The 27,262-nt window shown below is 31.1% G+C and overlaps 1 protein-coding gene across 1 annotated transcript; it reads right to left on the bottom strand.

The window, feature by feature from the left end:
* Positions 1-1,067: 1,067 nt before the first annotated feature.
* On the bottom strand, positions 1,068-27,262 carry Src42A (Tyrosine-protein kinase Src42A). The gene is made up of 7 exons (XM_014421727.3): positions 26,636-27,262; positions 19,527-19,648; positions 17,454-17,617; positions 16,967-17,294; positions 15,260-15,438; positions 14,919-15,075; positions 1,068-6,851 (listed from the first exon to the last, which is right to left on the bottom strand). Exons 1-7 carry the CDS (start codon positions 27,037-27,039, stop codon positions 6,643-6,645), a joined length of 1,563 nt encoding a protein of 520 aa, XP_014277213.1. The 5' UTR covers positions 27,040-27,262; the 3' UTR covers positions 1,068-6,642.

The raw sequence follows: 27,262 nt of genomic DNA, 5'->3' as shown, positions 1-27,262 counted from the left end.
AATTAAAACTTATGATTTTGATCAAATCTATTCAATATAAACAGTATTGCTTCATCTGTAACTATTGTTATTATTTTTATATTGTTAGCTAAAAAACAGATAATTGGTTCTCATTGAGAGGGAATAAGAAATCTCTTCTTAAGTACTTCTCAGAAAACTATAATAAATCAGTTATTGCACTGCTTTAAGAAGTATGACAGGGGCCCCTATAACTCAGTGGTTGGGCACAGTTCTACCATTATGAGACTTATTGGCAGTGCCGGTTCAAATCCGGCCTGGGATATTGCCTTTTTTCTCTGAGTGGCAGTCGCACAAAATGAAAAACCTTCGACCCCCAATCATGGTGAAAATAAAGGGAATACAAATAAATTTGAACCTGGCTGTATGGAAAATTCCAATGCCATCAAAATATTTAAAAAAAGTAAGAGAACTACTGAACTTCAACTACTAACTATAGTTAAGTAAATGCAGTTACTGCTTTATATATAATTAAAACAATCCTGAATACATGGTACATTTCATTACTAGCTGCTTCTTCCATTGTCATGTATATATTTTGTTTAAATTAATTTGCGAACTGTAAAGAATTTATTTTGAAACTTATTTACCAATGGATAATAAAATTCTATAAAGTTTATCAGTTCAAAAGAAATCTTTTATTTTTTAAGAGGAACTGCTCAAATATATTGGTTAACCATATATACAACATTCTATAAATCTTATTCAGACTATGTAATCGAACATATAGTTGATATATATCTCATTTTCGATTTATCATTTCAATACACCAGAAAAATATAAAATGCATATATCTAACTAAAGACAAAGTTTTGGTATTTTATGAAGTGAAATATTTCTGATAAGAAAATATTTAATGGGCTAAAGAAAGGAATAAGTGCTCTTTTGAGCTGTATTGTATAACTGTCAATTTATCTGTAATATAAGTTATCAACTAATCAATACCTAAACCAATAAATGTGAAAAGTAAGAAATTCAGCTCCTAAAATTAAATAAAAATACTCAAGCCTTGTAAATTATCCTTAATGAAACAAAAAAAGTAATAACAATTATTCAAGCAGAGGAAAATATATTCAACATTTATTAGCAAAGCACAATGAAACAGATATACTTTCATCAGTTACTTAATATATACAATAATTATACCATACAATGAGATAATACATAAAATGAAACAATGTATAGTTATTACTTGAATATATGGTTACCCCGTCTGGTAAGACTTAAGAATAATTAAAAGATTGGAAGAGTTTAAGGTATAACCAAAAAATAAAACACCAGAACTGTGGTATGATGATTTGATAGGGAAATGAAAACATTCATAAATACATAAATAAAAATAAAATTTGGTTGCTATAACTACAAAAATATAAGATGAGAGTATAAGTAATAAATATTAAATTATGTTAATACCAAAGATTGACTTGAATGATATTACATTTTATTAAGAGAGTATATCTTGTCTGAAATTTGCATTTTAACAATGAAAAATAACACATGGCGCATATGCTACAGTAAAACCCCAACATTCACAAATATGTTTACAAATAAAAACAGAAACTCATTGAATCAAAAACGTTTGCATGGTTCAATTAAATAAAATAGCTGTTGATTCTAAAAATCAGATACCAAGATAAACACCTTAACTTTCTTAATAAACATAAAAGTAAAAAAATAGCTGTAATCATACTGAATAAAAGTTTTTCCTATTAATTAATCTGTTCATTCATACCATCTTGGATGCATAAATTATTAATAAGAACTATCCACTAAATTACCTGGCAACAACGAGAAGATTTCATTAAGGATTTAATCAGCCTAAACAACTAAGTCAACAGAATAATGCTTATTTCCAAATTACTTGACAGTGAAGTTAATAATTAACATTAATGACTAAAATACAACATAATTCAAAATATTGTAAGGTTGGTCCAGGCAGTCAAAAAAGGTACTTAAATACCAGAAAAATTATTAATTAGTAACCTACATTTTTCTCACTTTGCAGGGCTGAGTCCTGGAAGTAAACTGATCATCAATCATCAAAGTGATCAATAATTTAAAATAGAATTTTTTATTTTATTACTCATTAATGAGAAACCCTAACAAGAAAATCGTATTCATATCCTCTGAAATGCTAAGATTTTTATAAATTTTATGTCAACTTATTTTTATATCACACTTCGCTTGTTTACTAGAATTTTAAATTATTGTTTAAAACAAAACCTTTAACTATTAAAGAAAAGTGGGAAACACGATATATTTTTTATTACATTTTTTTGATATTTAAAAAAAAAATCTTCCCATACAATATATTTCTTATACAGACATACTATACGCTTTTAATGACCCTTCCCTTTTAAACAATTTTTTTTTTTAATTCATGTAATATGTACACACTTAAGTCTATTAGTTAGCGACATATACGTACAAATAAAAATCATAAATTTAATGAACACGTTTAACATTAACAAGTTAATGATTCCATTTATATTTTAATTTATAGGACAAATAAGCCTCATTAATTTAACAACTAAAGAATTTCCTATAAAATTATTTTTGTCCCTTTTATTGAGTTACAAGTTTTACTCAGTAGGACTTACTTAACTTTCTTCAATTTAAACATTTTCATACTGTTTCAAAATAAAATGCCAATTTTGAGAAATATACCAAGAACATTTATTCAAACAAACCTTAGTATCTGAAAGATGTCTAAACCGAATTTTAAATGAATAATCCTAAAAAAGTAACAGAAATCAAACCAACGAAGCTATTAAAGGGTAAAAAATTAGGAAACCCTACTTAGTGAGGTTTTCATTAAATATCAGATGCATAAAGCGAGGTATGACTGTATAGGTAAATGAAAGTAATAATAAACAAATAAGGTTACAATTTAATGGAAAATTTCATTAAAATAAACATTTGAACAAACATAAATACATCAACTTTAACTAGAGTTTTTGTTCTCATAATTTCAAGACAGAACTAAGTTCAAGGTTAATACAAAGAACTAAGAAGAAGGTTTATTCATACTTAATACTCGGAGTTATCATTAAGAATCTAAAGAAATTATTAGGACCAAGATTAATTTAAAAAATATATAATAAAAGTTTCTTAGAAGGTAGTAGGTCCAGAAAAAATAAATTTAAGTTATAAGAAATCATGTATCATTGACCATCATATTCATCCATACATAAATTATTATACCATAAAGCAGGCCTCGTCTATTTTGAGATATGCTCAACCATGGAATAAACATTTTAAGGAGAGCAGAGTATGGATAAAGTTTTCAAAATAAAGATTAAGAAAGTAGTTTGATAATTTTAGTCATTTTAAGTAAACCATATATTTTTAACCGGTTTAAGAGTTTCATGAAGGAATAAATGAATAACAATCCATAAAATAAATACATAACTTAGTTTCTAAGCATTAATTAACTTTTAATAATCTTGTGGTAACAGACCCTTGCCGATGAAAGCCGGAGTTTCTGGTTTCTATGAGTAAAAATGTACACTAATAGTTCAGGGGTTTTAGAGTAACATTTACTATAAATAAAGTAAATAAATGCATATTTAAAAAATTGAATATTTACGAATCAATTTTAATTTATTACATAAGTCTACAGCTAATAATACAAAAAGAGTTAAGTAATACTGGATTTAAAAATGTATTGCAAATATTATCACAGATCATTAATGAAATACCTATATTCTGGCTACTGTTTTATAAAAAAAAATTCAAATTAAAAAAAAAACCATTAGTTTAGTAAGAATTACAAGTGAAAATATATTGCACATTATATCAATACCATAAAATTAATCGTGATGCTTCAAGTCAAATTTCAATAGTAACGCAACTAATGCCTAAGAAGTGTTATGGATCAGATGTAAGAGAAGCAAGATAATGATAGTTTGGTTCAAGCAGTGAACTAAAATAAGTGACTATAAATGTATATGGATAATAAGCATTACAATTAAATGGTAAAGGCCTATATATTAATATATATATATACAAAAAGAAAAATATATATACAATGCCAACACAAAATTAGTAAAATAACTTTTATTACAACAATTAAATAGAATTAATTGTTTAAATAATACTTTTTAATTTAATGAAATTATGAGTATAAAAATTTGCATACTCCCTAATTATTTTTATCTTTCTGATATTTTAAATTACAAATATACAGTTTATTTCGATCATAGTAATTTTGCTAAAATTAACAAATAATGAACCTCTTATTTAAACAAATGAAAATTAATTTATCGAGAAGAATAATATAGAAAAAAGTAAAATTGCAAATTGATTTTATATACAGCTAATATAAACCATAAAATTAATAAAATAAGAAGTACAATATAATACAATTTTTGTCAACATTTTAGTTTTTTAAAAATAATAATATATGTAATATAAAATATACAATGGAATATATGATGAATCCAAATTCCTGGAGACTAGCTACAAGAATTAGTAAAAAATATATAACTGTATGTACATCTGCTGATCTGAATATGTATCATAATTTTGTTGAATTTTTTAATATTTATCATTTAAGAATACACAAATATAAAATTATTTTAAGCATGGATGAAACAAAAAAATAATAACTACATTGATATAAAACAATGAAACAGATCTGGTATTCAAAACAACCTAGCGTGATAAAGACACGTGTACCGTCAAACAAACACAGATTTATAATGAGGTGGTAATAGTTGACTATAGATTGAATTATGAAGATGGTCAGGGGTGCAGTCAGCAAAGATACACAAATAAACAAAACTTATTTATTTGTGCATCTTTGCTGACACCACTCTCGACCAGCTTCTACTCAAACACAGATTTATCAAAGTTTGATATCCAATAAACATAAGTTGAACTACTTTAAAATAAAGATATAGATTGGCTGATTAAATATAATTAAAAATTTGATACTTCCTAATTTAAATATCATGAAATTCCACTTTAAGTCACAAAATACAATATATCAACAATAATAATAAAAAATAATTAATCAATGTTTCTGAAAATAAATTAGATTAAGTCTTTTAATCTGTACTATATTCCCTAAATTCATATGGATTCACTTAAAATATCATATAATAATAATACTCGATACATTGTCTCTATGCAACGTGCATGCACTCACTTTAGTTATTACTGAACAGTATTTAATATATCCCATCTCATGTGAAAGTCAACTTTTTCAAGTAATATTCTTTATAATGTTGCAATTTTAAGAAAATTAAAGTTAATTTTTAATAGTATGACAAGGCCCATTCACTCATATAAAATTCATATCATTACTTAACAATAACTTAAAATAATTAACACTATACTTAAGCTAATAAAATTAATAATGAAAAACATGGTATAACATTAAATATATACTTTTGAGTTATATAATTTGAGTTAAAACTAAGGAATTCTGACAAAAAAACAATGCAGTTTTACCTAGCCATAATCAAATTAATGATAAATTAAAAAAATAATAATAATACTCAATTAATAACTTAAGAGGAAAAATAATAAATTTGGTTAATATAATTAATTTAAGAAGCAGAAAGAAAGAAATTTAAGTCATATTAACCAAAATTAATTTACCAACAAAATAAAAAAGCAAACAATTACAAGATATAACTATGTACATTTTTAAATTTATAATTTAAAAAAAAAATAAAAAATACAAAGTAACATACTAGACTTGGTAGAGTGTGTAGCCAACAAACACGAATTATATATATATATATATCCACACTCACTCACACACGCACGCACCCACACACAAACTCACAATAAGTGCATGTATGTAAGAATGAGAAAGATAATATACCATACCTTAAGCAAATTTTAAAATCCAAGATAATTTACTGTACTAATATACAAGAAATGACATTTTTTAATAATTATTATCTTATGAAATGGCATAATACAACATATACTCACCAAGTGATTAGTCAATGATTGACTAAATATTTCAAAGATTAAAATTACTAACACAGAATTTTGTTTTAATTCTACTTATCCATATCTGGTTAATGATATTTACTACAATTCAAAAATTGTAAATGCATGAACCCTATCAAATTAAGAGTCTTTAAATAGTAAATATCTCCATAAATTGGAAGATTAAAATACAAAATTGAATAAATAATGATGGCAGTAATAATAAGATATTTTTATAAAATTTTACTACATCACAATGAAAATAATTTACATATGCTTGTGCTAGTATAAGCATGAATGTGCCCACACACACAAACGCACATACAATATATACTTATAATTTATTTATTGAGTGTGAGAGTGCGTGTGTGTGACTATATATAAATATATATAAGTATGTATAAACACATGCAAATGTAAATTAAACAAATTTTACTTTTTTTTATTCTTACATCAATTTAATTGTATTGCTAAATTAAAAATAGATAAGGATCAGGCTACTCGATAGACATCACAAAAAATCTTTTCTAACATTTGAGCTATAATTTTAAAGATAGTAGACTTTTAATCTCAATTTCAAAAATTAATATAACACAATACGTTTTGTAAAATATAAGATTCTTGAAAACTTAATTTTAACTGTAGAATAAATGGTAATAGATGTGAGCAATAATCTTAATAGGCAGAAGCTTCTTTGTAATCTGATCCTTCCATAGTATAAAAGTCTTCCAGCTTCCACTGAAGTGTTTCAAAAGTAGGTCGTTTCATTGGATCTTTGTGCCAGCACTCGAGCATTATTTCATACAATGATTCAGGACAACTTGGAGGACATGGCATTCGATATCCATGTTCCACCTGGTGAAGAACCTCAGCATTTGTCATCCCTACAAATAAAAATAAGCATCAAAATCAAAAATCAGTAATATCTGATTCTGATAAGAAAGAATTCACATCCAATACAATACCTATCCCCAATAATCAAGCTCTAATCTCTTCCAAGATAGATTACAGCAGATGTGTTTACACCTCCGCTCACACAAATGTTTTAGCTAAGCTAGACTCTGTACACCACACAGGAATATGCCTTGCTACAGGAGCCTTTAGGACAAGCCCAACCCTTAGTTTGTGTGTCAAAACAGGTCTACCATCTCTGTTGTTCAGAATACAAAAGCTAGCCGTTAATTGTATGACAAAGTTATACCTACAAAACACCTACCCAACCCATAAATACATCTTCCAACCTAATTTTGCTACAAGATTCCAACAAAAAAGGAATTCTACGTTGCCACTGTCAGAGAGAATGGCCTCTAGGCAAACTAAGGCAAGTCAAACTAATTGCAATAGAAAATGAAGTGCTCCCCTCCTCCTCCCCCCCCCTGAACCTATAAAAAACCCAGACTAAACCTTCATCTATCATAGTTTCAAAAGGAAAACACATAACCAGAAGATTATAAAAACAGTAACATAAAATAAAACAAACTCTACCTGATCACTTGTTGATTTTTACAGATGGATCCAAATCAGGCACGTCTACAGCACCCACCTTTGTAACCCCAAACATTAATTGCATCAACATTGTAGTATATATACAGCAGAAATTGACGCAATTGCAATGACACTGAGATACGTGAAGAATTTACCAATTAAAAATGTGGTGATCATTTCAAACTCGCTGAGTGCCTTCAAAGCCTTGAAGAGGATGTATGCAGATTACCCCAGACTTCATTGTGTTTTAGAACTCATACACATTTTGAACAGCGATGGAAAAATTATATACGTGATCTGGTCATCTAGTCATATTGGAATTAAAGGTAACAAAATGGCTGATAGGGCAACAAAACAAGCGCTCACCCTTCCGGGATTCAGTAAAGCTTTCTTGACAGTGCCAGAGCTCGCACAAGAGAGGCAGGCACTGTTGGACAGCACCCTACCAAATAAATTGAAGGCAAGTAAGAAAAATGTTAAAGCATATAGCAGTTCCAGTCGTGGCAACTGCAGAGAGGAGGTTGTATTGACATGCTTAAGACTAGGGCACACAAGGCTCACACACCTTCACTTAATTGAAGATTAAATGAATAAAATATTGGCGTTAATGACTGGTGGGTTTTAACCCTTAATTTCTGAACAACCAACCAACCTATTCCCAATAAATACATTTTGTACACTTTTCAACAGTATTATTATTATTGAATTTTCATTCAAATTTTGAACAAAAATAACCAATTAAAAATTTTTCATACAAGATCAACTACCTTCTAATGTAACATTGCTTTTAAATAGGCTATATTTCCAACAATAATAAATTCCAACCAAGACCAAAATACAATAATCCAGGGGTTGCTCCTAATTATCATAAGAAGGGTCTACTGTAATTAAAATGGTCCAGATAATGATTATGGGAGTTACCCAAGGAAGGGCCATGTATTTGCACCAAAATGTATTTATAATATGACACAATACCTCATATATGCTGAAATGTGATCAACACAGAAAGAACTCGAATTCACTTTTAGACATTTTTGGAATTGAAGACACAGCAAAGAAGTTAGGGCTCAAAAAATAAACCATAAACTGTTATCTAAGAATGACTGAACTAGTACATGTTTTTAGGAAGGGATATATTTTAAAAGTTAAAAAATCCTAGTTAACAATGATAACCAAATGTAAGAAGGAATGAAAGCAAAAATGGAAAATGGTAATAGAATATACTAGTCACTTATTCTTAGAAGTCTTTTTCATCCTGAAATCTAAAAGTAAAGACCATCCTCCATCTAGTGGTTATGTACAGCAGTGAAGTGGAGAAGAGTTGCAGAGGAACTGTCGGGAGGTAAATTGTAAATGAGACCAATGTCAAGGTCTATAGCATCAGCAGATTTGGTTTATTAAGTATATAAAAGATTGTAAAGAGATTAATTTTAATATTATTCTTTAAAACTCATAAGCTTTATTTTTCTACGGAATTAAATTATATAGGAGCCAGAGAAATAATTAATGCATTTTCATTTAGATAGAAGAAAAGTTACGTGTGTTTTGTGGAAGAGTAACACTTTAAAATGATGTTTAGTTGTTCACAATTTAAAAGAATATGAGAGAGAGAGTAGAAGTATTCTTGTATACTGGATTATATTGATACAAGTTTAACTAAAATGAACCCGAAACATTTGAAATAAATTCGTTCGTTTGATGATTTAAACAATAGTGTTTTGTGTAACTCTAACATCCATCACTTAACCTCTACAGCTCACAGGATTACCAGGCCAGTCCTTTCCATTATATATTATTACTTATCAACTTTTGATAATTGATAAATACTTTTTGTGTTAATTCAGCTCTAAAGATGGGTCCAGAAGACCCTGCAGATAAAAAATCTCCCAACCCCACTTCATTTTTAAGTAAGCATGAACTCCAATTAGACAACAAACTCCCAGAACAGATCAAACCTGTCCAGAAAGAAAGCGACAAGAAAAAATAAAAAAATAATGGCAACACAACCCATAATATACAATGAAGCCACTAAGTTCGTACCGCCTATAACCACATCAAATAGGTTTTCTCTCCTTGATTTTCCGGAACTACCACAAACAGAGACACAAAATATATACGGTGATAACATTAATCACAATCGCTCTTTAACAAACTTTTCTCTAAGGAAATATAAAGCTATGCCAACTAAAAGACCATGAACTTTTAACACTTTTGATAAGCCCTTCGATTCATCCCCTCCTTCAAGGTCAGAAATTTCTGGTACAATACTTCCCATTCCAACAAGTTCTAATTTCAATAACCCACACAAAAACACAACAGAATCCAAAGACATACAATTCCTTAATTGATTAATAATGAAAATACGAAACTCATCAGATGAAAAGGAAACAGCAAATATAATAGGTCAATCTTTCTACACTTTTGTCCAAGAAAACAAGCAAATCATAAATAGTATATCATCATATCGGGAAACAATAATACATAAAAAGGAATAGAGTCTCAATATTCCAAAACTTTCATAATACAACACATATATTTCTATTTTATCAATTATATTCTATCATGTCACGACCAAAACTGATCAAATGTGTCAATAATTTAAACATTATCCAATTTAACTGCTGTAGCATTAATAATAAATTTAAAACTAATTAATTATATGGATATAAATAAGGTACATATCGCGCTGCTGCAAGAAACCTGGTTCAATAAAACAATGAAATACGAATCAAGAAATTGTTCTGTAATAAAGAAGCATAGGAATGATATATGACAGTGTAGGGATTATCATTTGCAACTCGATAGAATACAAAAGAACGATAATAGATAATACAGGTCCTATAGAAGTAATTGCAGTAGAATCTACTAACATAGATCCTAAAATTTGTTTCACTTCAGTATATATGCCCCCTCTGTCTGACTAAGCGCCACCCACATCGCTGGCATTCTCTCAATTTCTGATAAAATAAAGGACTGCTCAGTAATCATAGGAGGTGATTTTAACGCTGAATCCAAATTTTAAGGCTGCTTAAGAGACTCTCCAAGAGGCAACATAATAGTTGAACAATTATCTCAACAGCTGGTCATATTAATGAATGAATTTGGCAAAGCTACATGACTTGGAAGTCCAGGACACAAATCCTCCATCACAGATCTGACTTTTGTAAGTCCGGAACTATCACACAAGATATCATGGTCAATAACTGACGAAACCCTAGGTATTGAACACCTAATAATAACCATTTCTTTCCGTTTTTGTTCATTCACAGCTATTACCCAAGCCAGAAGGAATTTTTAAAAAAAATAATCACAATTTATATGTCATGGAACTTGAAAATTTTAAGCCACATCCGGTGAATAAGCTAAAAGATTTAACCACTTTGATAAATCAAGTAGCAGAGATGGCGGTACCGCGAACAAAATACTATCCTTGGAAAAAGTTCTCTCCAAAACCTTGGTGGAATGGGAACCTGGAGAAGGCCTATAAACAGAAGAAAATGATAAATCAAGTGGCAGAGATGGCGGTACCGCGAACAAAATACTATCCTTGGAAAAAGTTCTCTCCAAAACCTTGGTGGAATGGGAACCTGGAGAAGGCCTATAAACAGAAGAGTGCGTCAATAAAAGATTATAGAAAAAATATGAATGTAGAGAATTATAAGATAATGAGAGCCAACATTAACAAGGTAAAAAAACTCATAGCTAAGGCAAAAAAAGAAAGCTGGAGAAATGATTTTGTCGGCATAATAGATCCTAGCAACTACAAAACAATGTCAAATAAAATTCGATGTTTTCACAGAAAGGGGTCTTCATCACCGATGAATCCAATAACCTTGTCGGATTTAAGTAATCCGATTTTTGCCGTTGTTTTTTGGATTTATATAAAGACGGGGTCGGGGGTCTCATTTTCTGATGCCCCCCTTTCCGCGGATACCGGAAGGCCTCGAAGACGCTGCGACTCCAATGCCGCCCCAGCCTAAGCATCATGCAAGCTAGGACCTGGCCTACCCCTACAATCACGCCGGAGTCCAGGACACGCTGGCCAGCCTCTGAGAGAAAAAGACGTCTTTTCAGACAGGGGGCGAAAATTATATGGTTTTCACCATTTCGCCCACAGCACCTAGACGAGGGAAGCGACTTGGATACGTCACCGCGGCGGCGAAGACGTCACCAGATAAGCCAATACAATTTATGAGACCCCACTTTTGTTATATTACTATAGATAATTAAATCACATTGAAAACCTAACACACTAATATCCTCTGCCCCTCCAGGGATTAATAACTTTATAAATACAGAAAATATACATGCATGGTTTTATGAGCAGAAATTGTCTCACAATTTCCAGCCCCCCTTTTCCACACATTAATTTTAATCATAGAATTACACTCGGGACACCTGCAGTATAGCACGAGCAGGTCCCGATGTAAACAAACCTTAAGTAAAACTAAAGCAGAAGCCTTTCTTAAGCAGATCGGAGACAATTCCATACCCATTCAACCACACACTCTAAAAACTATTGACCTAAATAAAAATAAAGTCAACTCAGATTGGCCAATTATTTGTAAATTTAACGAAACAGAACTGGATGCTGCTTTACAGAGCAAAAGATTCCCCTGGCTGGATGAAATTAACTATGAAATGATAGCTCTTCTACCCCGAATTTTGAAGTTACAATTACTCAAAGCATTCAATGATTTGTGGGAAACAACAAACATACCTTCCGATTGGAGAATGGTTTCAATAATACCTGTATCCAAACCTGGTAGAGATCCTTCCCTCTTCTCAAGCTCGAGACGCATTCATTGCCCTCATTTCTTGCCTTGCCAAGACTTTTAATATAATGATCAAACATAGACTTGAGTGGTTTCTCAAAAATAACAAATATTAAGTCATAACGTGTTTGGATTTCAAAAAACCGATCAACAATCGACAGCATTGTTTTTTATAAATGAAATATATGAAAATTACAAAAACCAAAACATTCTCCTAGCAATTTCATTGGGCCTCCAAGACACTTATAACAAAGTTAACATAATTAAGTTAAAAGAAATTTTGGTAAACATGAACCTCCCAGTTCTAATGACTAATTGGATCGTTAATTACCTTTCATTTAGAACATACCACTTGCAAACATCCGAAGGAGAAGTTAAAGTTCACTCAAATACAGGCTTATTCCAAGGGGATCCGCTAAGTCCCATTCTATTCAATATTTATACACACTTTATAGTCAAGCATCCGCCCGATAAATGCAAAATTTTACAATATGCTGATGATGTAATTGGAAGAAAACCTACACGCACTTAACGTTCAAAATAACATATCAAAATGCAAAATTGTCCCTTTCACAAAAAGAAGAAAATTAAACTTAACACAATTAATTATCCACACAAGTAGAGGTGCAATAGAAGTCACAAATACAATAAAATACTTAAGGGTTTATCTTGACACAAAACTTTCTTTCAGAACACACATCCAAAACACTTACAACAAAGCAACCAAAACATTAAACGTTATAAAATCAATAACAGGGGTAACTTGGGGAGCCCACCCACATAATCTACTTACCATTTACAAAACTATGACGAGACCAATAATAGACTATGCATCCATAATATAAAATGAGTCAAGCTCACCATTAATTAAAAAGCTAGATACAACACAAAACAGTGCTCTTAGGGTATGTTTAGGATCATTCTGCACAAGCCCTACAAATGCATGAAGAAATTGGTTAGTAAAAAAATTCCTTTTAAAAGTGCCCTCTAACAGTTGCCACCCTCTATACCAAGCTATTCGAGACGCCACTTTATACATTCCAAAAGTAGGAATCATAGCCCAAGAAACAAACTTGCCATCAACCCCGGACTACTCGACCTATGTACTCCCATTCCAAAGTCACAAATTAACATGAAAACCAATCCCAAACTATTTCAATCAGATTTGACCAAAATACACCATCCACCGACAGTTCTAAAACAGAAAACACAGTATAAAAGTTATCTAAAAATGTATACAGATGCATCTAAAGATAAAAACAAAGTTGCAGTTAGGATATATGATCTCCAATATAACCAGGATACATCGATAAACCTCCCCAAGTTTAGCATATACAGTGCTGAATTATAATGTGTAGTTTGAAGCTTTCAAAATAGCAAACAGAAAATATAAGAATACAAAAGTCGTAATTCTAACAGATTCCGCTTCTGTAAGCAATTCACTCAAAAACACACATCGAAAACATATTTCATCTTGCCTAATAAAGAACATAATAGAAGAAGTTCATAGTTCATCAAATAACAAATTTAAGGTCCAATGAGTTCCAGGTCATGTGGGTTTGTACGGCAATGAGCGAGCTGACAAGATAGCAAAACGATGTTCGGGAAGAGTGGAAAATGCAAACTGCCTTTACAGGAAATTTTTAGATAGTTAAAAAAAGACTTCATTAATGAATGGCAGGATAGGTATGCCTGGGAGTCAAGTTCGAAAGGTAAAGATCATTTCACTATCCAACCTAACATCTCTCCACGCCCATGGTTCTCTAACACTTGTATTAAGCTAAATAGAAAAGATTTATATTCTTAAGATTTATATATTGATACTTACAAGATTAAGAATTAACCATGGTCGTACAAATCGCGGCTTAAAGTTAAAAAAAATGATAAATGTGCAATATGCAACTCCATTGAGGACCAATTACATATTATAGTAAATTGCATTATATATGATAAATATAGGATTAAATATCCCCTCATCCAAACCAATAGCATTTTCCTCTAAGGGCTGGGAGATCCAGATAGGGCTACTATTCAGGTGTTGTGCAAATTTAAGGCAGAACCTAAAGTAGATTTTTAAAATGAAATAAATAAATAATAACAATTTACATCCTCATCTCCATTCTATTATAATATAACAACAGGGACAGTGTAGGACACCAACGGAAGTCTTGGACCAACGTAGGAGAAGAAAGAAAAAAAGTATAATAAATCATAACGCAATAATATTTCAGCAGTGTTCTGTAAAAAGCTTGAATCCAAGAAATTGGTCATTTTCACCTGTTTAATGGAAGAGTGAGTGAAGTGGAGCACTGATACTAATTAATTTACCTATGTAAAATACATTCAGAATACAACCAGATTCTCAAAAATATAAACATATTATAGGTTTTTCATCCAAAAAGAATTTTCCAAACCAGATAAAGTACAAAATATGATCTGGAAATTGCTGGATTTGCCCTTTTACAACAGCACTTTACTTACTTCTATCACAGGTAATCCACTTCAAAGGCACTTGAAGATAAATTTGAATTATAAGTAAAATTAGTACAATGAACTTTAATGAACATGGGGCATAATTGTTTATAACAGATATATTTGAACAAAATGTAACAATAATTTAACATTCTATTTTTTATTCCAATTAAGAGCAAGATGGGTAATAACTTATTGTACATTAAAAATTCAACTAACCTGGATATGGTATTCGACCATAAGTAACTAACTCTGTCAACAGAATTCCAAAAGACCAAACATCCGATTTTATAGAAAATTTACTATAATTAGCAGCTTCTGGGGCAGTCCATTTTATAGGAAATCGTGCTCCAACTCTAGCTTCATATTCATCTTCCTACACATAAGCAATGAACCACAATGTCTCATAAACATTTAAAATAATGAACAAAATATTATAATATATTAAAAAGAAATAAACAGTAAGTGATAGAAGGAACGTGTCTCAAAATCTCATTCAGTAGGCATAACTTATTTAATAAATAATTATCAGATTTTAACAACTAAGTTGATTAACATACCTTAATCAAACGAGCTAATCCAAAATCCGCTATCTTAACTACATTTCCATCAGAGACTAAAACATTTCTGGCTGCTAAATCCCTATGTATATAATTCTGACTTTCAAGATAAGCCATACCAGCAGCTATTTGAGCAGCCATATCAATTAATTGTGGAAGTACAAGTCCACGTCCTTTTCCTAAAAAAAATAAATTTAAAATGATTAAATGAACCAAGTATATGACTTAATGAGGCCATTACTCTGTTGATTGATTGCTTCTGACAATACTTTAAATTTTTTAAACATAAAATTCAGTAATCACTACAAAAGTTGTAAACTATAGTAAAAATACTTCCAAAATGATCTCTGATATTACAACAGAAAATTGTGACAGTCTCAGCACCATAATACTTGGTAATACAAAAAGTTCTGTCTGATTTATAAATTAGCACAATAAAATAATAATTGCTTGAATATCAGGTCAGTTTATGTTAATATTTTCAAATTTTATGGATTAGCTTCATTCGGTTTTAAGTGTTAGATCCTGTTTACAGAACAAAATTAACAAACAGTAATGTAATACTTAACATGGAAGTGCCAATGGAACCATAAGCTGTTTAAATTTAACTGTCAAAACCTAATTTCTGATGAAATCAGACAGGAAGCCAACAATACTTTTTTAATTAAACATCCTGCCTTATTGAACAAGAACGCCGGCCATGCGGGTTGGGGCGTAGGTCCCACAGCGCACAGTTACGTTGTGGGCTCGATTCCCACCTGAGGCAGTTAATATTTATTTTTCAGCGGTCCCGAAAAATGAATCTTGACACTCTGACCTTGAATAGTACGCGGCAGCAACTTAGGTAGCCACCAGGGGTTGGCAAAATGGACCACTAGGCCCTTGCCGGACTTGTTTCCCCCACCAAATACCAGTACCAGTATTGAACCAGAAAGGTGTTGGCTAACACCATTACAATGCCTGACCCAAAGAGATACAGTTAGAAATCTTGAGCCTTGGTTGGGAAGTTCTCCTTTATCCTCTTAATTCCCCAAATTTAGTCCTGTCAGATTACCACTTTTTTCGAACACTAGATCAATTTGTAAGGGTTATAATATTATAAGGGTGTAAATGTATTATAATAAGACATGAAGAGGCGGTGTCAGCTATAAGAGATTTCTACAAAAAAAAAATAGTTAAGTTTTTATGCATTTGGGATAAACAAGATCCCCAAAAGTTACTTAAAGGCAGTTAAACACCATCAAGTTTACTTCGTGGATTACATTTAACTATAAACTTCATAAGACATTAGAAAGTCAGGCCAAAACTTTTTTTACAACCTAATATATATGTACACACATACACATACACACACCTACAAACACAGGGTGTCCCAGTATACATGATCCAAAGAAATGGAGTACATTTTTTATAGATTTTGATAGTAAATAAGATTTTAGGATGAATCCGTGTCAAGAAATTTTTTGAACCAACACATCCTAAACACATAAATTACCAAAATAGTGCATAATTTTTTATAGCATTTGACAATTTGCTTACAAATGGAGCAGACAAATGAAAAAACCAAATTTACTTTGGTATAGTCATTGACATAACCAAGGTTTTTGATAATCACAATGCTCTGTTCAGAATACTGGAGTGGAAAAGGAATCAAAAAAGATTCATTAAATAAATAAATTGCTATAGATTAATTCAAACAAGTCCTACCTTGCAAATAATCGAGCAAACTACCATTTTTCATCAGTTCTGTAATAATATATATAGGCTCCTCCATTGTGCAAACTGCATACAGCTGTATTAGCTTTGGATGTCTTAATTTCTTCATAATTTGGGCCTCAGCTAGAAAGTCTTTAGGATCCATTGTTCCAGGCTTTAATGTTTTAATAGCAACTGGTGTAGTATTGTTCCAAAGTCCTTCCCAAACTTCACCAAATTGCCCATGCCCTAATTTTCGAACAAATTTTAAAGAAGATCGGTCTATTTCCCATTGATCTCGAGTGCTATGTGATAGGCCACCAGTGACAGGCTTTTCAACCTACAGGAAAGAATTTAACATTACCAAAATAAAATAAATCATAAAGAAAGGTTGTTTTTTATAATAGGTTGTAATAAATACTGTAATGGAGTATTTACTTGAAAATAAGGTCATTTAAATCAATTTCAAACATTAAGCTGCTTATAATAAATATTTTACCTGAATGCAAGGTTTTCTTAAATTTACACATAAGCCATCTGCATCTTTACTGTAATGTTCAACCAATTCCTGTAAAGTGCGAAAAGTAGTTCTTCTAGCAATAAAAAAGCCACCTTCGTCGAGTTGCCTTATTCTGTAGTGTTTGACAGTATCACCGTCCCTAACTGTAAATAAAAATAAAAATTAAGCATATTAAGGTATTACAATTATAACATGAACAGATACACCTGCACTACTAATTGTCCTAATACTATAAATAAATAAAATCAGGAAAGAGGAATACATAGGGTTTAGAATCTTTGAGACAGCTGTCATACACAGAGCAAAGTTGTTAAACAATTTTATATAATAGATGAATAATGTCATAGATATTCTCATAAACATAGTTTTGAACATTCAAGAAAATACATAATGTTAAATGAGTAACCTGTGCAAAAATTAATATTAAAAATTTTTTTTTTAGGTAGTACAATTAGAAGGATTGTAGATATATTAGGAGATACTAACAAGCAAGTAGCAAATCAAATGTATATAATCTGAAATAAATTGTATTACAGACAGACAAATTGTTCATTGTATTGTTAAACCTTTTGCAAAACCCTAGCCTTTCTTAGATTTTGTTTGAAAAGACAGATCACTTTATTGGTATCAAGTGATAATATACAGGTTCCACCCTTTTCTTACAACTATCGGAAGTATTCTGTCGCCACAAAAAGGTTGGGAACCACTGCCATAAGGAGTCTTTATGGTCAAATTTAAATATAAAGTTAATAGAGGGATACATTTTTCAAATTTATTCCTAGTCGAGATCAAATTGTGAGGCCTGGAGCTACCATGGAAAGAACAAAATCTCTAATAGACATACTTCATCTTTTGTTTCTGTGGTGATTTTTGTTCACCTCTCTTCAATAAGCTTGAATGGCACAGATATTATCATCTGTAAAACTTGTTCAAGGGCTTTGATCATAACTTTTGTTTTTGAGTTATGCTCGTCCACCCTTAGATTCTATGCCCACACAGGCACTCAATTGTGGAACAGTGTAATATACCTAGACTATACCTTTAAATAAGAATTTTGCAACAAAAGAATGTCCGGGTCAGTCATGGTTGTACTGAGAGCTGAACAGAGCATGACCGCAAACCTAACCAATACCCCACTCCTCATAAACAAAACATCAATCCCACTACCACTCTATCATCTAGCTCAAAAATGCATGCTAATTAAAATTGGTTAATTGCTGTTTATAATTTATACCCCCTTGTAATTTTGTTTATATAAAACTACATGATTTTTCCAACGAGAGCTTATTGGGTGGGATCTTAGATATAAAACTTTTGAAGGCTTATCATGCAATAACAATTCAGATATTCTTCATCTTGCCTAGTAACACTGCGTAATAATGGAAATACTTCTAATGTTATTAAAACAGAGGAGGCAATCAGGCATCTAGAGTCGAAAAACTACAGATAGACAACAAACATTTGTCACACAATATAGCTGATGCACTAGCTAAAGCTGCATCAGTAAGCCAGCCAATTCCGTCTTACAGTAAGATTCCTTTTTGTTATATTAAAAGGCACAATATAGTCAATGCTGTTGACTGCATACAATTCGAAAGACTAAAAGTACAATCAATACAGAATACCATACTAACACAAGGAATACAGCCAAATAATAAAATAATTCAAACATCATATTATAATACCAATACACCTTTGATTCTGCCAAAAAAGCATACCATTTAACAACCTAAATGCCTTAACTCAAGGAACCATAATTTACTTGTTAATGAAACTTTGAATTGGAATAAAATTTACTCTTATCCTTTAATCAACCTCATGGTGAACATTTTCACCTCTCAACTGCTTAAAATCCTTCAAAACCAAGCCCCTACCTCAAAATTTGTATCTCTCTAGATTATCTAATTCTAGAAAACTGTCATTAAAAGATACAAAACCAATACAAAAGCATTACTGCAGGTTAAAATGGAGGAAAAAAATGTATTTTTAATTTAAAAGTCTGAAGTTATCAATTATCCAAAAATATTGAATATTATATGAGTTTATACAAACCAGATAATGAATAATCATTGCGTCTGCTTTCAGAATCTCTTATGAGAAATGAACCATGCTCATTTTCAGGCAACAATAGCTTCTTTTCAGCTTCAATTCGTTTTATTTTTCCAAAGTACCACCTAAAAAAACGAGATATATACAAGATTAGTTCTTAATAATTAAAAATCATTGAACTGATAAGTTCAAAAAAAAAAATAATAATAATCAGGTAGGCAGGCACTTAGGTGTTTTACTGAATTAATTAATTCAGTTAACACTTCAAACAGCTCCAATGGAGATCTTATTAAACCTATCATTGTTGCTCTTGGAAGTTTTAGTGCAAAACTTAAATAGGATCTATATTATTGTGATATTAGGCTTCAATATCAATCCACATACAACCAGAGGTCAACATAAAATAAACAAAAGAATTGAAAAAGATGAAGGAATTTTATGTACTTTAGCAGATCCACAAATATAGATCAGACTCAGCAGCACAAAGCTAACAATGATCTCAGCCGCTACACAAGTAGTTATCTAATAGTTCAGGGCTCAGGAGCTGGCAAAGGAGGGTTTAGCCATAGGATAGTATTTCAGCTCCTCTTGAAAAATTGATGTAATTATTTCAGTATTAAGTTTTAGCGTTTGATAAATTCATGAAAGATTTCTCATCAAGTCTACATCAACTATAATCTCTTTGTTATCTCATTTCTCTAACCTCTCTCATATAATTAAAAATAAATTCAGTTTTTATGTATGGTGCTTCACTTGAAGCCAGTGTAACTTTCATTTTAATTAATAAGAATCCTACATTGATGATGGGTAAATTCCAACACATCTAAAAATATCAACAAATCATATAGAATGAAAGGAAAGTTGGTAAAAGGTGAAGACACTATTGATGATTGAATGTCAAGGTTTACTTTTAAGGAATATTCAAAGAATTCACTATGGAAAGACTATTTTGTACAGTTTGAGAAAGAGTGTCAAGTAAAGAGTCTCAGAGAAGCTGGCAGCCAAGAGAATGTGGCACAAAGTAAGAGAAGATTATGAATTGCTAATTCTTTTTTGCTGAAAATAGCACACATATGAACAGCCGGATATAAGAAAGTAATGGTCCCACACAGCTTTTTTTTTCTCGAATTTCATCGAACAAATAAAATAGTTTTGGAGTTATTGAGTAACTACTACGAAATATTCAAAGGATTCACTATGGAAAGACCATTTAGTACAGTTTGAGAAAGAGTGTCATGTAAAGTCTCAGAGAAGCTGGCAGCCAAGAGAATGTGGCACAAAGAGAAAATTATGAACTGTTTTTTCTTTATTTCTGAAAATGGCACACATATGAACAGCCGGATATGAGAAAGTAATGGTCGCACACAGCTATTTTTTTCTCGAATTTCATCCAACAAATAAAATAGTTTTGGAGTTATTGAGTAACAACTGAAAAACAAACAAATATTTCGCTTTAAATCCGAAATATTGTTCTAGTTTCACCAAAGGCAGATTTTATCTGGTACACCTGTTGTTTTATTAGTTACTTGGAAGTAATTAAAATTTTACACCTACGAACCAAGAGTCAAACTCGTACCGACCAGTATAATGAAAACTAGTACTTTAGACCTATGATATAGAATGGAAATATGTATTGCAATTTCAGATTCGTCAAAGGAATGTTAACATTGATAAAGAATTTTTCTAAAAAGAGATTTTAAAAACGACTATATCTTTTCTAAAGAAATTTCAAGATGTTCAGCAAGTGAAAGAAACTATGGGATTTATTATAAATCCTCTCAAAGAAAAGTAAACAAATTAAGAATACATTTAATTTTCAACCAAGCAACTTTTCAAATACAATTAGTATACTTGCCAAATAAGATTCATGCGAATCAATATTTATATCTTGCTACTGTAATCCTGAACAACAAAAAAATAAAATGCAAAGTGCTATAAAAAATTTGTGCAAAAATCACCATACTCTATTGCCACCTTTAGATGAAAATGTGTGCCATCACACTCGCATCTGTCAATGTCAAGTCCAATAGTGGGAGTAGAGAAGAATCCTACAGATTGGGGATGGAAGAACTTCAGCAGTTTAACTATAGATCCTGTTCCATAGCTGCTACTCCACAAAATGTCCTTGCTGCATGCTGGAAGGTGATCTGTCCTTTACCATGTTCGTGAGGGCCAATTGAATATGAACACCAAAGCACTCAAAATTGAGGATTCAGAAAATGAAGAAAATTATTACACCTCTGAGTTTACATTGGTTATCTTTACGACCATAGACAGAGAAGTGGTACCTCCTTTGTTAGGAACTTTTAATCAGTTAGAGGAATTAAAAATTATGGAATGGAGGAACAGTCATGCCATGGACTTCAATACATCTTTTATTTAGTTCATGTACATTTTAATACAAATTCAAGAAATTTATGATAAGCACTAAGTGACCATCAAGCAGGGTTCAGAAGAGTGAAGAGCATGCTTGACCAGATCTTCAATCTGAAACAGATACTCAAAAAACGATGGGAAGTAGATCGGGATGTGCACGGCTAATTTGTCAATTTCAAAACAGTCTACGAACAGAAACTGTCTTTAGAAGATCATGACTGAGATGGGAATCCCCAGGAAGTTGGTAAAACTGACAAAAGCGTGTATAAATGATCTTAAATGCAGAGTTCTGATACACGGAGAAGTGTCTGAAGCCTTTGAAGTCAGAACTGGAGAGAGACAAGAAAATGAACTCTCACCAATGCTGTTCAGCACAGCTCTAGAAAAAGTGATTAAAAGAATATCATGCAAAAATGGTGGAGTGCACGTGGGATTGAAACATAAAGTTCAGGCGTACTAGAGGATGATATTGCGATCCAAGAAAGTAACCAAGATGACATGGAAAGACTCACAAAGACTCTAATAAGAGAAGCAGAGAAAATTGGTTTGGATGTAAATGAAGATAAAACAAAAAATATGATTATAAGCTGAAAAAAAATACTGCATAACAACATGGTCTGTGTCAACGGCAAATAGTTTCCAAAAGTAGACAGTTTCAAATACCTCGGCTCCGCAATAAAATCAATAAATGATCAATGGACTGACATATACCAGCATATAACAAGCACAAACAGAGCCTTCTCTCTGTCAAGAATACTGAAATCCCGAAAAATCTGAAACTAAGGGTGCACTTAGTTTCAGATTCTTTATTGCACTCAGTACCATAACAAAATAAAGATATATGGCAACGAGACCTAGACCCTATCAAGAACCCAAGAAAGCAGAATCGAGAGATATGAACGGAAAGTCCTCCATAGAATTACAGGAGCGATCTGGGATCAGAGGAACATGGAGAAGAACTAACAGAGAAATGCTTGCAGAGACTGGTCAGTCAATATCTCATGATATGAAGGCAAAGAGGTTAAGATGGGTGGGAGATGGGACTTAAAGCAATCCATCAGGATGCCTCTACACAACAATGAATGTCAGTATACTAGGCATGGGGCCAAAAGCCAGATGTACAAACAAAATCATCAAGATGCGAAACAGCAGCAAGGAGCAAACTAGAAAGTAGTAGGCGTGTACAAGGCTGGTTCGGGCAACTAAAGATTCAGTTTCCCAGTAGAATCCACCATCAATGACCAATAACAGTGTGAGCATGATATATGGAAAATGTACACCTCTAGGAATCTAGTTGCTGATATAATAACATAGTTTTCATTGTCAAACAATGAACCTAACTCCAAATAAGATTGTGTTCTAAACAAAAATGATATACATACTTCCTTCTCTTCACCACTAATTGATTCATTTATAAATACAATTATAGTAAAAGAAAATTATAAACAATAGAAAACAACTTATTTGCTATTCTTTAATTATATTAATTTATCATGGTGATTCCTAGTTTTGCCCACTTTTACAATCTGCTCGATATAAGTAATTTTTTTTTCAAACACTCCTCTACTCAGTTTTAGTAAATGTTATAACCGTTGCAAATGCGACAGCGAGTCTGAAACACCAGCCAATGTGCAGGGAAAATACCCCCAACAACTCCCTCCTTATAACACGCCAGTACCACAGGGTCAAAAAAGAATTAATGAAGTACCTTGGAAAAAAAGACTTCACCTGCTTCGATGAGGTTTATTGCGTTGACACCAACGGGTCAGTAAGATACGCTGATATTGTGGCATTCTCTAAAATTGAAGGCATGGCTCTGTTCTTGGATCCTACGGTAAGATTTGAGAGTAATGACATCGAACAGGTGGGTGGAATAGGGAAATATATGGAAAATGCATCCTTTTCCTTAAAGAAAAATTCCATGATACCTTTGTAGAGAAAGAGTTCACCGTGAGAGGCCTCTGGTTTGGATCTTTCGGAACAATATCAGATAGAACAAGGAGCTTCTTAGAAGACCTAGATGTTAGCATCGGAGATATAGCAATCTTGGCAGAAAATATTACTTTGGACTCCCTGGGGGATCATACATCATCACCTGCTTGGGAATTAGCTCTGAGATTATTCATTGTTTTATTTTTTTTTTTAGTTTGTGGACCTGTCGATTTGTGTTTTAACTTATTTATTCATTAAATTACTATTATCTTTGTTTTTTTAACTTATTTATTCATTAAAGTATTTCTTATAACTAACTTTTTTTTTTTTAAATCTATATATGTTTTGCTTTTTTAAGATATATTTATTTAATTGCTTTTCTAAAATCTGATCAACTGCTGTGACTATTATTTCTTTGTTTTGATTTCACATTGCAGTCTAATGATTGTTCAAAGGATCGAACGTGGGTAGCGGATTACTGGAGAGGATCTGAGAGAGTGAATTAGGGAGAGTAAATTTGTCAATTAAATGAAATAAAATTGTGAAATGGAAAAATAACAATAAAAAAATTAAAATCAAAATATTTGTATTTAGTGTGTAGACTAGTATTGATTGTAAAAGGAAACTGCAGGAAAAAAAAAAAATTTTTTTATATCATGTAAATATATTATATATAAATATAGTATTGTATATGTGTCCGATTATGGATTGATTGTTATACTATGTAATGTAGCAACCCAATGTATTTGGGCAGCTAGACTAGATAAAGCTTTTATCTCTCTAAGATATACCTAAACATAATCATAAGATTTCGGGGGCAGAGCAGGAAAGGAAGAATTCATTTTTAATTATTAATACTCAAGTAATAATTTGTTGGGTTGAATAAACTCACAACAGACAGAATAGCAGTTCTGTATCATTCAACCCAACAAATTGTTCTAAGCAAGCTAAAAATTGAAGATTATTTTAAAATAATAATAATTCAAATGAAATAAAAAAAACTAATAGATAAGAAATAATCTGTTATTCATTATTCAAATAAATTAACCCAACCCAATCATCAATTAATTACAATTAAAAAAAAGTCAGCCTATTTTCATCATTATTTCATCACAGCACCTTCTTCTTCAAAAAAGGTCATGAATATCAAAGGTTGATATGTCCTCTTCTGCCTTAACTATCACTTTCTCCTCAAAGTCTTTCAGAAACTGAGGAAGACTCAAATCATAAAACATGGCTGTTAAAATTTTGAGGAACGAATAACTGAACATATTGCTGAGAATTGAAATTGGTGGATCAGAACTAATTAAGCGAATATGAAGCATATCTTAATTTCATGCTATTCAGTTCATTTTTCTAGTTTTGAATTCATAAACATACCAGACTATTTTCAGAACCTCTTTAACTTCCCCTAAGGATTTTTATATGGGTATTATACAATTTTTCAAAATATTACTTATCCCAAAATTGATGGCCGGATGAGATTTTAGATATTTGTTAAACATAATACCTCATAATGAGTATTGCGAAGTAACAATTACCTTTTGTTGGTATAATTCAGTATGTTTTTTAATTAATGAATTTGTGAAAATGGATTGTCAACTAAGTTTAAATCTAAAAATAACCTCGTAATACTAATTATTCTTGGTTTTAAACCCTTTATAGGAAACAGTGTATTCACTTACTATAATTTAGAAAACTAGATCTTTACCATTATAACTAAGTAATCAAATATTCAAAAACATATAATTTCAAGTAGCAAACTTTTTAATAGCTATATTATAACTGCATCACTAAAATCCTGTGGAATCATTCACTAATTGATAACATGCTTCAAAGCCTTAAGAACAAGTTTTTATTCATTTTAAAGTAGTCATAGAAATTTTGTTCAATGTCACAAGTTAACGAAGAGTTGTTCCACAGTGTAACATAGAAAATATTTTCAAACCATCAAAACTGCATCACCATTTTACAGGTTACAAAAGAAAAAAGTCGTAGAATTATTGAAATAATATTACATAAACAAATCATTTATTCCAAAAACATAAATATTTAATATTGCCCAACTATCTATATCAGTATACAATTTTTCTCGACAGTAATTGAAGAGCGAATAAAACAAAAAATTATAAAGTAAATTACAAAAATCTGCATTATCTATGAAAAAAGACAAACCAATCATTCACAATGAATGACAAGCATCAGCTTAGCAACAAATACTAACTTAGATACCTGTAAAACAGGCATGAATTTAATTCATATTAGTTAGAAAAGTATCTTCTAATAACATTAGGAAACTTAATTTTATATAAAAATATTATCATAGCAGGACCAATAATCACAGATAATCAAAATTGCAATTAAATGTAAAAATATGGTAAAACTAAATATTCGATACTACAGTTAAAAAGATGTTATTCATATTGCATTGAATTGCATTTGAATAAACATAGATTTTGTAATATAAAAACCCTAGCTATCAAAATGAATAGATTGAAAACAAAATATGATAACAACAAATAACAAAGATAATCAGGAAACTTTAACGCAAATGAACCACACAATTTTTAAAAACTTAATTGATTTATGTTTAAATTTAGTAATGTCAAACTAATATTAACTTGAAGTAATAACACTCTAGAACTAAATTGAAGTTAAGAGTTTATCTTAGAATCAATAGAAATGAAGTTGCAAAAATAACAATGCAGTAGAAAACCAAAGGGTTATACATTAAATTTTAATAAAAAAAGGTAACAGAACATTTAAAAACACTAGGACAAAATTAATAAATAAACAATACTTACGGTTCTGCTTCAATTGATTTTAATTTAGCAACATAATTAGATGGTATGTACCCTTCTTGTTTAGTTGCTTTACTTCTAGCTAACCACCAGTCTCCTTGAGTGTCATTCAATATTTCTAAATGTTCCCCCTTTCGAAAACTTAAGTCTTCATCAGTTCTAGCATCGTAATCATAGAGAGCAACAAATATTTTGGTATTAACATTAGAAGAACTAGGATTTTCTGGTTCAGGTACAGGAGGCATAGGGACATTTCTACCCGGATTATTAACAGCATCAAGAGCTATCTGTTGCATGGGAGGATTGGGTGATGTAGGAGTGGTACTTTCTTTACTGTTTACAGAAGTGGTCAATCCTGCACCATCTTTTTTGACAAGAGACCTCTGCCTTGTTATACAATTACCCATCTCACAAAATTTTATTCAACAAAAAGTACTAAAAAATTAATCCAATTAATCATCATACTAAGAAACATTACTTCACTAAAGTCTATTTGTATTCAAAACTTTAAACGACATTTTAGTACTGGATTTGATTTGTACTATATCTAATCTTATCTATCAACCATCATCATAAATAATTTACTACATGAACACAAACAATAACTCCATCTGAAATTCACTGACTGGA

The sequence above is a fragment of the Halyomorpha halys genome, unplaced genomic scaffold (assembly GCF_000696795.3).
Source record: "Halyomorpha halys isolate HHAL.00 unplaced genomic scaffold, Hhal_1.1 Scaffold337.1, whole genome shotgun sequence".
In the NCBI taxonomy this organism is placed as follows: domain Eukaryota; kingdom Metazoa; phylum Arthropoda; class Insecta; order Hemiptera; family Pentatomidae; genus Halyomorpha; species Halyomorpha halys.
This window is presented reverse-complemented; position numbering and strand designations above follow the sequence as displayed.